Source organism: Salvelinus alpinus, chromosome 31 (assembly GCF_045679555.1).
Source record: "Salvelinus alpinus chromosome 31, SLU_Salpinus.1, whole genome shotgun sequence".
In the NCBI taxonomy this organism is placed as follows: domain Eukaryota; kingdom Metazoa; phylum Chordata; class Actinopteri; order Salmoniformes; family Salmonidae; genus Salvelinus; species Salvelinus alpinus.
The window spans coordinates 17,906,959-17,924,737 of NC_092116.1; the positions used below are offsets into that span (position 1 = coordinate 17,906,959).

The 17,779-nt window shown below is 46.4% G+C and overlaps 2 protein-coding genes across 5 annotated transcripts; one reads left to right on the forward strand and one right to left on the reverse strand.

Annotated features, from left to right (window-relative positions):
• Window positions 1-5: 5 nt before the first annotated feature.
• On the reverse strand, window positions 6-5,702 carry LOC139561899 (dehydrogenase/reductase SDR family member 4-like). 4 transcript variants are annotated; one of them, XM_071379309.1, is made up of 9 exons: window positions 5,577-5,702; window positions 4,728-4,870; window positions 4,277-4,454; window positions 3,913-4,014; window positions 1,396-1,466; window positions 1,263-1,314; window positions 989-1,123; window positions 781-836; window positions 6-539 (listed from the first exon to the last, which is right to left on the reverse strand). In XM_071379309.1, the coding sequence occupies exons 1-9, from the start codon at window positions 5,700-5,702 to the stop codon at window positions 425-427; spliced, it is 978 nt and encodes a 325-aa protein (XP_071235410.1). In that variant the 3' UTR covers window positions 6-424. The 4 variants fall into 4 exon arrangements, with proteins under 4 accessions (XP_071235410.1, XP_071235409.1, XP_071235413.1 ...); XM_071379308.1 differs by having other exon boundaries at window positions 757-836; window positions 5,577-5,597; XM_071379312.1 differs by lacking the exon at window positions 5,577-5,702 and adding an exon at window positions 5,146-5,423.
• Window positions 5,673-17,509, forward strand: LOC139561895 (breast cancer anti-estrogen resistance protein 1-like). The gene is made up of 8 exons (XM_071379294.1): window positions 5,673-5,811; window positions 6,948-7,310; window positions 8,733-10,178; window positions 10,359-10,478; window positions 11,250-12,233; window positions 13,755-13,829; window positions 14,500-14,757; window positions 15,080-17,509. Exons 2-8 carry the CDS (start codon window positions 7,299-7,301, stop codon window positions 15,260-15,262), a joined length of 3,078 nt encoding a protein of 1,025 aa, XP_071235395.1. The 5' UTR covers window positions 5,673-5,811; window positions 6,948-7,298; the 3' UTR covers window positions 15,263-17,509.
• Window positions 17,510-17,779: the final 270 nt, after the last annotated feature.

A 17,779-nucleotide genomic window follows, 5' to 3' on the forward strand; every position in this document is an offset into this window, starting at 1 on the left:
TGTACGACAGCGTTAACCCTTGTTTATTAAGGCAATATAGTTCCTAATGGCTTGAGGGTGGGACAGAGCTAAAACAGATGTTTGGACCCTGCTTGTGAGCTCAAATGCTTACAGTGTGCTGTGACAGTCTTTGAAGTGTAGTAATAATACATTGTGTTAATTTGTTAATAACCCAATGCACAGTATAGAGCCCACTGAAAAACATACCAACAATGTCAGTAATAATCTCAGCAATGGTGTCAACACTGTCCACTTCCTGCCTTAGTGTCCTCATGTCACTAGTCTTAGGTAGATTTACTCTACATTGCAGAGAAATGGAATCCTCTGTCTTACAGTCCATTCCTATATTACAAGCATTGTTTCCTTTGAGTGTCAGTCCGTCAGCGTGACCAGATTCTATTGACACTTTCCAGCCCGACTAGTCTCACAACCTGCAGCTCATTCCTCCAGTCACAGTGATGGTCTCTCCAGTGATGTAGGACGCGTCCTTAGAGCACAGGAAGGCGATCACTCCACCGATCTCCTCTGGCTCCCCAACCCTGGGAGAATACACAAGTAACAAATCAAACAGACCACCATGGTGAACATGCATAAAGACAGCCAAATACAGATATGACGTCAACAACACGTCTTTCAATGTTACACAAGCAAATTCCACCAATTCAGTCACAATGGGTCAGACACATTTGTGGACACACTATATCAAAAAACAATAACACTTGAGGGTAAGAATGTACCCTAAACTAAACGATGTACCCTAAGAATGAAGTTGAAGGCAACCTTTTAATGCTAAGCTGCTTCTTGAACTCGTCCACAATGTCTTCGTCCTGCCACAACTGAGAGAGAATAAGAACACAGCAAGATCAAAAACTCCCTTTGTATGAATGATGGGAAAACAACAGCTAAAAGAGTGATAGAAATAGAGGGTAAGCAAAGATGAAAAGAGTAAACCGGTAAAGATGACAATAGAAAGGGAGGGGATCCTCACTGCTTGGCTGAAGCGGGTCTTGATGACGCCGGGGGCCACACAGTTGACCCGGATGTGGCTCTGGGCCAGTTCAGGGGCCAAGGCTCTGGTTAGTCCTAATAGGGCCGTCTTACTCACACTGTAAGGACCCAGGGCCTGGGGGGGATCAAAGGTCATGTTGAACAAATATTTCTTCATACTAATGTAAATTGATCTAATGTAACACTACACAGAAAAACTAATTCTGAGATGATCGACCCGAGAGCCATTCAGAGGGAAAATCGGAGGCGCTTACCTGCATAGGCTGGTAGCCGGCGACAGAGGACACAAACACAACACTCCCGCCCCTGGAAAACACATACATTGTAATTGGTATAGTTCACAAAACACCTTCCTACTTCATTATTTATATCTTCTCTCTCTCTCACCCCCTCTTCTCCATGTGAGGCACCACCAGTTGGGTCATAAGAAAGGCTGCCTTAACATTCACATCCAGGATCTGCGTGGAGGTGAAAAGTACAGCATTAGAGCATGTAAACAAAGCATCTATGTTAAACCAACCAATTAATACTTAAGCATCTATGTGAATGCCTTACACACACACACACTTGTGTGTGTGTGTAAGGTAGTAGTGTGGAATTGTTAGGTTAGATTACTGTTGGTTATTACTGCATTGTCGGAACTAGAAGCACAAGCATTTCGCTACACTCGCATTAACATCTGCTAACCATGTGTATGTGACTAATAAAATTTGATTTGATTTGATTTGATTTGAATGTGTGTAACCTTTATTTAATGAGGCAAGTCAGTTGAACAAATTCTTATTTACAATGACGGCATACACCGGGCCAAACCCGGACGACGCTGGGCCAATTGTGCGCCACCCTATGGGACTCCCAATCACGGCCGGATGTGATACAGCCTGGATTTGGACCAGGTACTGCAGTGAAGTCTCTTGCACTGAGATGCAGTGTCTTAGACCGCTGCGCCACTCGGGAGGCCGACCCGGTTAAACCAACCAATGAATACTTAAGCATCTATGTGAAACCTACATACACCTCAGCCAAATACATTTGAACTCAGTTTTTCAGAATCTGTTTTAGGTCAGTTAAGATCACAACTTTATTGTAATAATGTAGAGTGATTTATTTAAGCTTTTATTTCTTTAATCACATTCCCAGTGGGTCAGAAGTTTACATACACTCAATTAGTATTTGGTAGCATTGCCTTTAAATTGTTTAACTTGGATAAAACGTTTCGGGTAGCCTTCCACAAGCTTCCCACAATAAATTGGGTGAATTTTGGCCCATTCCTCCTGACAGAGCAGGTGTAACTGAGTCAGGTTTGTAGGCCTCCTTGCTCGCCAAGCTCTTTCAGTTCTGCCCACAAATGTTCTATTTGATTGAGGTCAGGGCTTTGTGATGGCCACTCCAATACCTTGACTTTGTTGTCCTTAAGCAATTTTGCCACTACTTTGGAAGTATGCTTGGGGTCATTGTCCATTTGGAAAACCAATTTGCGACCAAGCTTTAACTTCCTGACTGATGTCTTGATGTTGCTTAAATATATCCACATAATTTTCCCTTCCTCATGATGCCATCAATTTTGTGAAATGCACCAGTCCCTCCTGCAGCAAAGCACCCCCACAACATGATGCTGCCACCCCCGTGCTTCACGGTTGGGATGGTGTTCTTCGGCTTGCAAGCCTCCCCGTTTTTCCTCCAAACATAACGATGGTCATTATGGCCAAACGGTTCAATTTTTGTTTCATCAGACCAGAGGACATTTCTCCAAAAAGTACGATCTTTGTCCCCATGTGCAGTTGCAAACCGTAGTCTGGCTTTTTTATGGCGGTTTTGGAGCAGTGGCGTCTTCCTTGCTGAGCGGCCTTTCAGGTTATGTCGATATAGGACTCATTTTACTGTGGATATAGATAGTTTTGTACCCGTTTCCTGCAGTATCTTCACACGGTCCTTTGCTGTTGTTCTGGGATTGATTTGCACTTTTCGCATCAAAGTACGTTCATCTCTAGGAGACAGAACGTGTCTCTTTCCTGAGATGTATGATGGCTGCGTGGTCCCATGCTGTTTATACTTGCATACTATTGTTTGTACAGATGAACGTGGTACCTTCAGGCGTTTGGAAATTGCTCCCAAAGATGAACCAGACTTGTGGAGGTCTACAATTGTTTTTCTGAGGTCTTGGCTAATTTCTTTTTGATTTTCCCATGATGTCGAAGAATGGAGGCACTGAGTTTGAAGGTAGGCCTTGAAATACATCCACAGGTACACCTCCAATTGACTCAAATTATGTCAATTAGCCTATCAGAAGCTTCTACAGACATTACATAATTTTCTGGAATTTTCCAAGCTGTTTAAAGGCACAGTCAACTTCTGACCCACTGGAATTGTGATACAGTGAATTATAAGTGAAATAATCTGTCTGTAAACAATTGTTGGAAAAATGACTTGTGTCATGCACAAAGTAGATGTCCTAACCAACTTGCCAAAACTATAGTTTGTTAACAAGAAATGTGTGGAGGGGTTGAAAAACGAGTTTTAATGACTCCAACCTAAGTGTATGTAAACTTCCGACTTCAACTGTATTGTAATGAAACAGCAGGGAGCAGGTCTCGAACCCTCGACCTTCTAGCCCGAGGTCCGGCGCGCTATCGACTGTGCCGCAAAAGCATGCTCGTGCGCCAGAGTCGATTTCCGCGCTTATAAACCCAGTATGTTAAACCAACCAATGAATACTTATTATCACATAGTTATTACACAACTTACTGAATACTTCAAATAACTTGTTACATTTAAACTAAGGGACATTTGGTACTGTTAGACATGTATCATATTTCCATTGCATCAAGGCATCAGTATATGGGACAGATTATAGGTCCAGTTGCTTTTCAAAATATTTGTAAGATGCTTGGACGCATAACGCACCTTATCCCAGACTGCTGCTGTGGAGTCCATGATGTTTCCAAAGAAAGGGTTGACTGCTGCGTTCGAGACCAGGATGTCTATACCTCCACAATGTTCCACTGTCTAAACAGAATGGAAAATAATAACACTGACATTCTGTAAGGACATGTGACTGATGGCTATGCCTGTGACCCTGTGTCAAGAAGTGGAAACTACAGTATCGGTGATGTACTGGAATGTCACTGTGGTGAAGTTGAGTGTGATGGTGGTCACATAATTTGAAGGTGTATAATTTGAATATGATATTGTCACATGTTCATCAACTGATGTCTACTCTGTGTGCACCTGCTAGAGTAGGAGCAAAATGTATTGGCTTTTTCTTTACCATGTTAACCAGTCTTTCTCTGTCTTCACTTTTCCCAACGTTGCAAGTCGTCCCGGTCACTTGTATCTTCTCACTCTGCAGTAGTGCCACGGCCTTGTCCACGTTGGACTGACGTCTGCTGCTCACCACAACGTGAGCCCCTCTCTGACCGAGAGCCTGAGCTGCAGCCAGACCAATTCTGGAAGAGAAGAAGAAGACACAGTCAGTAGGAGAAGGATGATATATAGGGCCCAGAGCTTTCCCTGACTGTGTGGCCTGACCAGGAAAAACTCTGGCCCCTATTCTCTAGACACTTGTTATGGCTTATAGGCTAACTAGGTGCCCATAGTTTTTCCAGGTCAGGCTAAGCGGTCAGGAAAAACTCATCATAGGACCATAGAGCAGGAGAGCAATTCACTATAAACAAATTAAATATATCCACAGCAAAACAGTAGGCACAGCTATTCCTTACCCATCAGTGGAGGCAGTCACTATGGCAACCTTCCCTGCAAGACTGCTTTGAGACCCGGCAAGACTGCCCCCAGACATCTTTCTTGTTTGACCTGCGACAGGATTGGTCAAAAGGCACCTGCTAACAAAACACCTCAGCATTACCTGGAAAGAGAGAAGGTTTCTCAATGCACACACATACAGTAGACACAAATGCAGGTGCCAACCCAAGTGAACCTTTCAAAACATTATGCCTTAGTTACTAGGTCCCTTAGTTATTGCATTGCTTTATCCATGATGTCTTTATATGCCTCCTTATTGTGGCTATCAGTGTCTAGACCTCGGTTATGAAGAGCAGAAATTAGGTGAAAGTTGAATTGTGCAAGAATACAAGTAGTACAGTGTTATGTTGAATTCAAAATACAATGATATGACCTTACCTTTGCCCTTCTGATCAATAACGGCTACATGTAACACCAATAATCAAGGTTTGGCGTACTGTTGGTTTACAAATTGTAAGCTCAAAGTACCTCTGTGCAAAGTCCTTTACGTCCAGTGACAGAAGACAGGAACAAAAACACGAGTTTACAGACGACGTTTCCGGTACTTTTCCAAAGTAAAAGTCCTATCCTGGGTGTACTGCTTTATTTACAACTGCGTCTATTGATATTGCGCCTGTACTGTCGTCTATACGGCAGCCTGTGCTCCATTCAAACAGAATCCAAAAACCCGCAGCAAAGCAAATACCATATAACAATTTATTGCGTTTACCATCTACTTACATTAAACGTAATTAGTTGGTTACAGCATCTCTCCTTGCCAGATAAAAATGGCCCAGATTGAACTATCTGTGTATGTGAAAGCACCTTACCCAGAGTCTCCCGAGTGAAGTGCTGAAGGCGGAGCTGTAATATTCGGTTTCTCCATCCTCAAAAATGTGCGCTTTACCGCAAGAGGGTCGTATCCAATTACGTAGTCCTTCTCCGGAGGGAGACATACGAGAAAAACCTCGTTTGCCACGAATTCCCTCAACTGAAATAAAGGAACGCTCGATAGCTATCTTTCTTTTCTCGAGTATTGCATGAAATGTTTCTATTTCATCAAGGGTAAGTACGCTAGCGAACAAAACAACAAGTGAGTGTCATTTGAATGCAGACTGAAGTTTGCTTGTTAGCGAACTGATTTCATGTGCCCTTTTGTTTTGCCCATTGGCTATAAGCTAGCTAGCAGTTTACGTTACAGTAACAAGCTAGCCTCCGCTCCATCGATTTAGATACTTGGATAATGTGGGCCAAATTGGGAGCTAACAAAATATTGAATATTAATTCATTTTTATTTTATCAGCGATCGGGTGAGCTGCTTGCTAACTTTAAGGGGCTAGCTAACGTTTGTTAGCAAATATTTACGTCATCTGAGTCAATCAATGCCATGGTCTAAAATTTCGTCCTGGCTGACTGATCCCACTGCCTGGTAACTTGATATACAACCTCTGAGTTTTATGTTGTCAATTAAGTTTTTACAGAATAATAATTGCCACCATTATTTGATATACATTTTTCGAATAACGCTTGGTACATATTTTGAATGCTTGCATTTTAACTGTACATCTGTCATTGGGGTAGCATTTGCAGGATGAAATCTCTTGAGATGCTTCTTTTCAAGTGTCCAAAGGGGAAAAAACTAAACAAACAATACTTAGTAACAAGAATAATATGCCAACTATTGTCTAATAATAATACCAATGAAATAATAATATATATTTTTAAGTACATTAACAGCATAGCAAGTTGTTGTACAGCTACTAATGGTCCAACAACTAATAAAAACTAATGCTACAACTACTAATAAAACTAAGTGTATTTAATACATACAGTACATACATATTTACAAATATATTAACATTAACATCTTAATATTTGACAAAGGGGCTTTCTGAAATTCACTGATTTTAATGCCCTGATTTCTATAGGTAAATTATTCCGGTCAGTTGAGCCTTTTTATCTGAAGGATCTTACTCCGTGATATACCCTTGGAGTTTGTAATTGCTACTGTTTGTCGAAAGCAGTTGTGAGTCTTGTAAATCATGGGTGTGTGACCACAAAATGGGATATGGTAAGAAGACAGAAGTTATGAATTGGCTCTAAATACAAGTTGTAGATGTTGACATCCTCTAAGAATCTAGACTATGTTGTTTACAAAGTGAGAACAACGCTAACGATTTCATCATCATGTCCCTGACTAGGATTCTCCTTCAGTGGAATCAGGAGCGTGATATGATGATTGCATCACAATCCGGCCGAACTGGCTTTTCTAATCTTAATCTCAAGAACGGTCGACAACACTGAGCCAAGAAGAAGCAGTTCAATCATGCCCTCAACACAGAAGAACCCTATGGGCGTTGGTGAGTGAAGAAGGCAGGACATCTCGCAGCCTTGAAGGAGGCTGGTGTTGTTGTCCTTGAACACAACTCGGATCGTGTGTTTGGACTCCGCAGCAGTCTGCAGTTCACCTCTTGGTTCTAGATGGAGGACTCTGTGTGTTTGTGAGCCTGACCCAACGTCCTGACGGGTGCATTGTCTGAGGAAGAGTAAATATGTCCCTCTCTGTGAGTACCAATCGTGTGTGTGTGTGTGTGTGTGTGTGTGTGTGTGTGTGTGTGTGTGTGTGTGTGTGTGTGCACGCACATTTTGTATGAGATATGGTGGGTAAGCAGGCACTGATGACAGGAGCCCAACTGGTGTCATGGCACTAAAGTTATTTTTCAAACCAGTGCCATGTTTGAATACTTAAAAAAATGCATCATCCTTCTTTGGGAGAATCACTGATATGACATAACTGGATCGGTGAAAGGCCATTGGCTGAAGTGAACCTTTTTGTTGTCCCCATCCAATACTCTCAAATCAGTGATTACATCATTCAGGGAAGGGAGGGAATGAAGGATGCGGGTTTTAAGTAGTTGAACATTGCCCTGGATTCCATCCACTGTTTCCAGCAGGCACGTTTCAGAGTAGAGCTAGTAGTGCAAAACGTTTTGCAACTGAAAACAACACGCTGTGTTCTAATAGGACAAGATTGGACACTTTGACTTTTTATTTTATTTTTTTACATTTCCTTCATACTGAACGCAGCTCAGGGCTCAGCTTGTCTCTATAGCCAATCCCCAGGGGGTTAGGGTTTTGAAAAGGAGAAGATGAGAGGAGGCCCATGGGACGGCAATTAAACCCCAAACTAGGGACAGATGTTGCCCCCCCCCCCCCCCCCCCCTCTTGCTTTTTCCCTCCATCCCTCTCTTTTCTCATTACCATTTACTCCTCTTGTCTTTTCAATCATTCCTCCCTCCTCTGACTCGTTTCTACTCTCCCTAAAAGTACTGTGTGCAGTAACTAAGTATATAGTGATTCAGCACTTATATCATTATGTGTTTAGTCATGATGGGACTCTGAATGTGTTCTCTCTCTTTCTCGCCACCACACTGTTTTTGTTTAGCTCCTCCCTCTTGATCTTTAGCTCTTCTATTCACTTACACCGTTATACAATCAGCTATTCTCAATCTCTTTCTTGGCATCGAGTCAATGCATTTGTCTGTGTGTAGTCCTGTCAGTATGTAGATGTGTGACGTTAGGCTGTCTCTGTGTGTGCAGTCCTGTCAGTATGTAGATGTGTGACGTTAGGCTGTCTCTGTGTGTGCAGTCCTGTCAGTATGTAGATGTGTGACGTTAGGCTGTCTCTGTGTGTGCAGTCCTGTCAGTATGTAGATGTGTGACGTTAGGCTGTCTCTGTGTGTGCAGTCCTGTCAGTATGTAGATGTGTGACGTTAGGCTGTCTCTGTGTGTGCAGTCCTGTCATCACTGCCCCCTATGACTAGTGTCCAATGTTTTTCCTGACCACGTGACTTCACTAGGAAAAACTCTGGATTAATGCTGGGATAGTGGTGGGTGTTTTGTGGATCTCTTATTTTGGAGTAATTACTGTCATAAGTTATTTCTGTGTTACATATGTTTTCCCTGTCCCTCTTTTCCCCCCTCAGACGGTGCTGGCGAAGGCCCTGTTTGACAATGCAGCAGAGAGCCCTGAGGAGCTGGCCTTCCGGAAGGGGGACATCCTGATGGTTCTAGAACAGGAGCAGGGAGGCGGTCCTGGCTGGTGGCTCTGCTCCCTCCACGGGCGCCAGGGCATCGCCCCCGCCAACCGCCTCCGCCTCCTCCACACCGCCCCGGGGTCTGACCTCCGACCCCCCAGCCGCGCCCCCAGCGAAGACTCCGTGTACCTCTCCCCTGGCCCCCTGGCCCGCACAGCAGTCTCCACGGAGGACATAGGCGGCGTCTACCGCACCCCACCTAGCCTGGGGGAGGCCCTGTACCAGAGCCCAGGGGCGGTGCCTGTCGCCTCTAGACCAGAGGTCCTCCGACAGGCCGAGGTAGGGGGTCGCCCGCGCTCCCGCTCCAGCTCTGGCACACGCCCCCTACCCGATTGGGACGGGGGGGTGACGGGGCGCCCGCGCTCGCCCTCCCTCCGAGGCAGAGATGCAGACTCAGCTGGGACTCTTTACCAGACCCCCTCCACCCCCACACTTCTTGGGCCCCAGCAACACAGATCAGCAGGGGGTCTGACTGGAGCCCCTGGCCCAGAGAATGTCTACCTGGCCCCCAGTGGGATGCCCCGGGCTGTGGGTCTAGTTCCAGAGGGGCCAGAGGATGACAACACCTACCTTGTCCCCAGGGAGACTGTAGTGGCTGCAGGCCACTCTGACGGCTGTTACCTGGTCCCCAGAGGTACCGTACTGCCCAGCGAGGAGTTCTACCAGACCCCCACAGGATTGGCAGCAGGGGTGGCCGTGGCGACCCAGGTTACCCCCATCGCTACCAGGATCCTGGAGACTCAGAGCCTCACCCCTTCACAGGTCAACGGGGACAGGGGGGCCCCCCTCAAGCCCCTCAGCCCTAGTTCCAAACTGGCACAGGACACCCCTGGGATGATGTACCAGACTCCCACCCATGTGGGAGCAGGGATTCTCAGGACTCCACCCGTCCCTGCACTGGGATCCCCCAAACCTCAGCTGAAAGGCGTGACCCCCAAAACCCCAGGAACCCCCAGAGGTCAGAGTGGTGTGCCCTCCACCGCTCCCATCGCCAGGGGGAAGCTAGCTCCAGCTACCCCCGTCAGGGGGTCCCCCTTGCTGGCCAGACCAGGACAGGGACAAGGCAGAGTGCCCAGGTCACCAAACTTTGCCCGTAAGCCCCCTCCTCCAGCCCCTCCAGTGAGGGGGGTCACCAGAAAAGACTTGCCCCAGTCTGGAACCCCTGTGTCCACCTCTAAGCCGGCCCTCTCCACCCCCCAGTCGACTCCTGTACCCTTGCAGCAGGAGAGCAAAGATGGGAGGATGACGTCGGATGAAAAGAAGACGAACGGGCAGAATAAGAAAGGAGAGGGCAGGGAGTATGCAGATCCTGATGACGAGAACCTCGACGAACAGGTGACAGAAAATCTCGTCATGACTAGGCCCCAGAGTTATCCCCCGTCAAGTCATGTATTCAGGAAAAACTCCAACCCTAGTTAACCAATGTGAACTATATATCTGACGTTGACCTTGTGCTTCTAACAAGCGCACAACAGTCTTATGACATGCTGTGTTGTGTTGTGCCTGGTCTACTAGGTGTATGATACTCCTCCCAGCAGTAGGTGGCAGCGGCCAGCCCCAGCAGCGCTGTGTGACGACGAGAACATCTACAACACCCCCCGCTCCCTCCCCCCACACACTGACCTAGAGTCAGAGGTCAGTCAGGATTCTTCCTCCACAGTGCAGACACCATCTCTCTCCTCTCCAACTCCATTTCTCTCTCTCTCCCCGGCTCTCTTCTTTCTCTCTTTGTCTCCTCGCTCTCACTTCATCTTTCTCTCTCCCTCCCTCTCCTTCTTTCTGTCTGATTCTCCCTTTCCCCCCTCAGCTCTCAACCTTCCCTCACCTGTTCTTCCCTCCCTTTGCTCCCCCCTCCCCCTCACTGTCTCTTTCTCTCAGTCCCCCTCTTTCTCTCTCAGCTCAACTTTCCTTCACCTGTTCCTTCCTCCCACAGCCCCTCCCTACGTCTGTCTCTCTCTCTCTGCCACACCTGTTTCTCTGTCAGCTGCATTCCAGTCTGTCTGATCTGAATACTACTGTTGCTATTTTCTCCCAGTCACACCCAGCTGTCTATACCGCAGTGGGAATGTAATGGCCAGGCTATCCAATCTCCTCCTCTTTTCTCCTCCTCTGTTCTTCTACAACATACATGCATTACAAACAGTACTACTGACTAGGAGCTTAGAATGACTGAATGGAATGACTTGAAGAACAATAACGGTAAAGGAAGACTTGCTATGCGCCATAGACCCACATTGTCCTGGGGACTGATCTAGGTGCCCTTTACACTGGTGCTTTAGACATTATTTTGTCTAAGTGAGCAATTGGTGTCTGGGCCAGGGAGCAAAACAGAGAGCAATATCCCCAAGAGGAAAGTAGCATCTCCTTCCACCCCTTTCTGTCTTCATCTCCATTTCTCTCTTTCAGGTGTACAATGTTCCCACTATAATACTCAGCACGTCATCAGACCCCCAGCAGCAGACCTACAACGTCCAAGCGTCTGTTACAACTGCTGAATCAGAGGAGGACGTTTACAGCGTTCCCTCCCTTCCTGGCCTACCCCTGGCCCCGGGGGACATGTCCACCATCATCCCCCTGGAGGAGACGGAGCACGGCCAGGTCTACTCTGTCCCCGGCCCAGGGAAGAGAGCGCCGCTGGGGCTGGGTGAGGGCAGCGACTTGGGCTCCACCTCCGAGCCGGACTGTGGCATCTACAACATGCCTGCTCTCACCCTTGACGTCTTGCCCTCTTCGGCGATGTCAACGTCGTCTTCCACACACAGGTTATCTGTATCCAGTAATGGGTCTGGTGACATCCAATGGAGAACCTCACTTTCCAGCCTTGTCCAATCGGTGCTGAGCACTGCCTCGGGTGCACCCGCCTCCTCAAGGGACCTGGCTACCTCATTGGCTGAGATCCTGTCCGTCTGGAAGTTGAGTCAACCCAGCGAGGTCCCTCCCTCTCTCCAACTGGCTTGGGCCCGCCTCTCAGATCTACTTCCTGCTTTGTCTGCCGGTGGCCACGCCCCTCCGTCAGACACCCTGCTCTCTATGGTCCAACGGGCGCTGGAGGACTCCACCATCCTGTTACAGACCCAGGGGCGGCCCCGCCTCCCTTCCCAGGACTCCCTGTCCCGGAGACCCCTACCAGCCCTTCCCGTAGCGGAGAACAAACCCGTAGGGAGTGGTATGGGACCACGCAAGAGTAGCTGGATCCAGGAAAGGCCCTTACCCCCGACCCCGCAGCCAGCGTTCCCCCTGCCCCTCGCACAACCCTCCATGACCATGTCCATCACGGTAGGGCAGAGCGATGGAGAGGAAGAGATGGGGAACGAGTACGCTGGGATAGGTCTGACTCCTGCCCCGGCACCACTTCCTGTTGGAGACAGTGTGGGATACGTGAAGCTGCAGGTCAGTTTTCAATCTGCTGGCTTTTGTTTCTCGCTCACCTCTCCCTTGCTGGCACTTGTCTGCATTTTACATTGCGTTTGAGTCATTTTTTACATTGTGTTTTAGGGGGGTTTCAGGATTGTACAATTTGAGGTTAGATGGTTCAGAAGAAACCGCTTTTCTTTAAACAACCTCTACAAATTGTAAAAATACTTCCCCTTTAAGCAGACTCATTTATCCAGAGTGACTTCTAATAATCGCTCTTGTATGTTTGCCTCTCTTCTTCCAGTTGTATTATTGGACAGTATCTGCTCTGTGGACCCATGGCTGTGTCTAAAGTGATGTATCTATATTATATTTACAAAAGTATGTGGACACCCCTTCAAATTAGTGGAATCCGCCATTTCAGCCACACCCGTTGCTGACAGGTGTACAAAATTGAGCACACAGCCATGCAATCTCCATGAAACAACATTGGCAGTAGAATGGCCTTGCTGAAGAGCTCAGTAACTTTCAATGTGGCACAGTCATAGGATGCCACCTTTCCAACAAGTCAGTTTGTCAAATTTCTGCCCTGCTAGAGCTGCCCCGGTCAACTGTAAGTGCTGTTATTGTGAAGTGGAAACGTCTAGGAGCAACAACGGCTCAGCCGCGAAGTGGTAGGCCACACAAGCTCACAAAACGGGACCGCCGAGTGCTAACGCGCATAGCAACACTCACTACCGAGTTCCAAACTGCCTCTGGAAGCAACGTCAACACGAGAACTGTTAGTCGGGAGCTTCATGAAATGGGTTTCCATGGCCGAGCAGCCGCACACAAGCCTATGATCACTATGCACAATGCCAAGCGTCGGCCGGAGTGGTGTAAACGCGTTCTCTGGAGTGAAGAATCACGCTTCACCATCTGGCAGTTTGATGGACAAATCTGGGTTTGGTGGATGCCAGGAGAACGCTACCTGCCCCAATGCATAGTGCCAACTGTAAAGTTTGATGGAGGAGGAATAATGGTCTGGGGCTGTTTTTTATTGTTCATACTAGGCCCCTTAGTTCCAGTGAAGGAAAATCTTAATGCTACAGCATACAATGACATTCTAGACGATTCTGTGCTTCCAACTTTGTGGCAACAGTTTGGGGAAGGCCCTTTCCTGTTTCAGCATGACAATGCCCCTGTGCACAAAGCGAGGTCCATACAGAAATGGTTTGTCGAGATCGGTGTGTAATAACTTGACTGGCCTGCACAGAGCCCTGACCTCAACCCCATCGAACACTGTTGGGATGAATTGGAACACCGACTGCGAGCCAGGCCTAATCACCCAACATCAGTGTCTGACCTCACTAATGCTCTTGCGGCTGAATGGAAGCAAATCCCCACAGCAATGTTCCAACATCTAGTGGAAAGCCTTCCCATAAGAATGGAGGCTGTTATAGCAGCAAAGGGGGGACCAACTCCATATTAATCTCAATGATTTTGGAATGAGATGTTCGACGAGCAGGTGTCCACATACTTTTGGTAATGTAGTGTATGTTCACCTTTCCTCCACAGGGAAAGCCAGAGCCTCCATCAGATGTCCAGACAGAGAATGGGTCAAACCAGACTGTCCACACCACAGAGCCTAGGGTAAGTAACACACACTCACATCTTACGCTCCCAATTGTCACACATATGCTTGTCTCATTCTCACACACTTTGTTTTCACACCAATCACCCCGCACACACACACACACACACTCATCCTCTCACATCTTCACACCACATACACAAACTATGGCCTCGGATAAATCATTAATTCTCTCTGTGTATTTACTGATGAGCTTTCTCTGTCCTTCAGTCCAGTGAGTCAACATTGATCTACCTGACTTTAGGTTACATTGACAGTAAATCTGCTCTCTGTACTCCTTTATCCAGTTTCAACCTGCCTGGATCAACTCAACTTGTTTACCTTTACAGTATCTCTACCTTAATCTCAATGTCTCTTTAGCTTCTCTTATCTTTCTCTCATTTTTTTCTCAGCCTATATTTTTGTAGGTTGCGTCAACTCGTGTCATAGCCACACAACAAGAGGTCATCTGTGGTTCTAAGAACTTAACATAATAGACAGTGGTGGACCATTGCACAATACATAGCAGTTCCATAAGTGACAATGTTCATCCCTGCCATTACAATGATGGCCCTATCTCACTGTCTTTCCCTCTCTCCCTCCCCCTATGTCTCTAACTCTCTCCCCATTTCTCTAACTCTCTCCCTGTCTTATCTTCTCTCTTCCTTCTCTGTCTCTCTCTCGCTCCAGTTGAGCCCCTCCCCTCCTCTGCCCATCTCTCTCTCTCTGGAGGACTCTGAGCTGCTGTCCTTCTACTCGTCTCAGAGCCTGTCCCACCTCTCCTGTCTGGCCGACTCCATCGACGTGCTCTTCAACAGTGTGCAGGGGAACCAGCCTCCCCGCGTCTTCGTTTCCCGGGGGAAGAGTTTGATCGTGACGGCGCACAAGCTGGTGTTCATCGGGGACACGCTCTCCCGCCTCCTGACCTCTCCTGACCTCCGAGCAAAGGTCAGCACACATTTCATGCCAAAATGACATGGTCGTGACTCGTGTTCATGAGGGCACACTGTAGCAAAACATTTCACAACAGAAAAAAGAAATGAATGTTTCTCATAGGACGAGTTTAGGTAGTCCCTACCTGTTGCAGTCAGTTTTCTTCCATTCTATGCCTAATGAACACGACCCTGCATTTCATTCCAAATGTAGAGTTCGATACGGTAGTCAAACATAAAGAACAGCTTGCAGCAGAATGAATTAGAGATTTAGGTCAAGGTGAAAGGGATTAGGGACATTTAGGTTAGATATTTATTTTGTCTTTCTCTCTCTGTAGGTCACAACCTCAGGGGGGCGTCTGTGTCAGGCCCTGAAGGCCGTCGTCGTGGCTACAAAGGGGGCAGCACAAAACTATCCATCGGTCTCTGCCACCCAGGAAATGGTGGACCGCGTGGCAGAGCTGTCCCAGCATGCCGCAGGATTCTCCAGCCTGCTAAAGCGCCTCGCAGAGATATCTTGACAATATTTCTTCAACTTCTCTTCTTGAAATGCCTTAGTTCAGGGTTTCCCAAGCTCAGTCCTCGGGACCACAAGGGGTGCACGTTTTGGTTTTTACCCTAGCACTACACAGCTGATTCAAATAATAAATTAATCATCAAGCTTTGATCATTTGAATCAGCTGTGTAGTGCTAGGGTAAAAACCAAAACGTGCACCCCTCAGGGTCCCGAGGACCGAGTTTGGGAAACGCTGCCTTAATAGTTGTTTCAATGTGTGGTCTTCTTAATTGAACGGTTTGACGTTGGAAGTAAGTGACTTGGAATCATTGATTATCAGTGCGGAAGAAGAACTGAGATCTGTGCCTCAAATTTGTCATTGAGTTAGATTTTGTGTGTGTTGGTTGGGCTTTGTTTTTATACTTACTGACTTCTGTGCTCTTGGTGCCAACTGCCAAGCACAGCTGTCTCGTGTGTCTTGATAACTTATTTGATTGATGGATGTTTGGTTTTGCTCATGTTTGTGACATTACCTAGTGTCCCTTTTGGGCCACCATATTATGGGAGACAGCCTAGTTCTGGTCGGATGCCATACGTTCCTCTTCCTTTGACAACCATTTGTTTTCTTATCTTTGCATCCTTATTTATTCGAAGTAACTCTCCATCCCCCCCCTCTCAAAAATAGCAAGTGTGCCCACATCCTGTTTGTTGCAATGGAGGAGAACAGGGAGAGCTTGGTGCAGGTGGTGGGTCTGTATATAAATGCTGTGGCAGCATTACTGTGTGTTTCTGCCTGGTGTTGCATTGGAGATTGTGTAAAACTTGTATTATCCAGAGGATGTTGACCATAGGAGCTTGCAAGATGACAAGATGGCTACTCTTTTACCCCTTCAGTTTCCTAGCTTGTAGTCTGGAAGAGGGGGATTGGAAAGAAGGTTATGAGTTCTATGTGGGACTGAGATTGGTTTCAAGTAACCTGTTGTTGGAGTGGTGCAAGAGCGGGCTCAGTCAGGCATGTCCTTTCCCACGGTTGGGACATCGAGAGGGAAGAACCTGTATGCCAACTTTTACCTGTCTACACCTGTCTCGCTTTTCATTTCTCCCTTTCCTCTCGCTTTCTCACACACATTACACCTTCCGTCACACACCCTCACTTGTCTACACAGTCCCCGGCATGTTGTCCAAAGGACGAGAAAGAAAGGGTTGTCTTTTGTCTATGCGGGTAGCTCCTAGACAGACGTGCTGGTATACTGTTGCCTGTCTGTTTTCTATTCAACTCTATTGTCAGTGCGACCTTGTGAGGAATCCATAGCAGACGTGTGGGTTGCAGACTTGCCAAATGGGCTATTTCTGTAATGTGTGTGTATCTCCATGAAGTTCATCTTTGTCACCATTGCCCTCCTTAAGTCAATGCTTAAACTAATCTTCTGTGCCCAAACATTGCCCCCTGTTTCGCTCCTACCTATCTAGTTCCCTGTAGCCTCTGATAGGCTAGGTGGAAGTATCGCCATATTGCTTCATGGGCTACTCTTACCCAATCCTCTCAGATCCTAATAAGTGCATAGGGGGCTAAGGTATGATTGGGGCGCAGGCTTCTAGGCTTTCCTATTGTTGAAAGACTAATGGCACCCTGCAAAGTCAATGCTGCCACCCTCCCTAGTATTGCTGTCTGACTCTATGCAGTATGTTGGTGATAGGAAGGTCAAATTAACAAATATGCGTCAGTGCCAAAAACAAGTAGGAAGTAGCTTCCTCAAACACTAGTGATTTGCCTTTGAGCTCCCCCTAGTGGAAAGTAGCAGGGTTTCTACAGAATGCCGGCCTGTAAAGTCACATCCATAGCCGGAGGGCCTAATAATAGAAAAGCATCATCATAATTAATAACAATTGTATTTATTTATAATTTTTTCCTAGTGGCTTTGTGATCTGCATGGCTTTAAGTTGCTATATTTGTTATATATGCACATATTTAACCAGGGATGTTTTCACTTCACACCGTGAATTCAATTTTACTACAATGTTTGAAAATAATTGGAGAAGAGCAGTTAGTTTGATTAAGCTAAATTTGTTTTTTGCCTTTTTTTGTACCAGAATGTATTTTTGAAAGCTTTTCGTGTTGTAATTTGTTTTTACACTAAAGTGAATTTGTTGGGATTGACTCTGGCTATATAAGGCATCTATCCAGTCTAGTTCATGTAAATTGAACACTACAATGATGAGTCATTTGACTCTGTTCCCTTCTAAAATGCACAAATACATTTTTACAATTACATTGTTCTGTCTTGGTGTGAATTATTTCTGATGAAAGTGTCTATATGTATTTTAAAAAGGTGTTTCACTTTTCACCTTGTTAGTGAAGCATCTGACTTATTAATTATTCCATGTTTTGTTTTTTCGGACATGATACTGTGCACTGTCTGTAAAAAGCGTCAGACACATGGATAAGGCTCATTTAAATGATGGAAGATTTGTGATTTTTAGAGATGAGTTGTAGGCTAGCACAGTATCGGCTGGTAACTACAGTAGGAAAGTCTCTCCACCC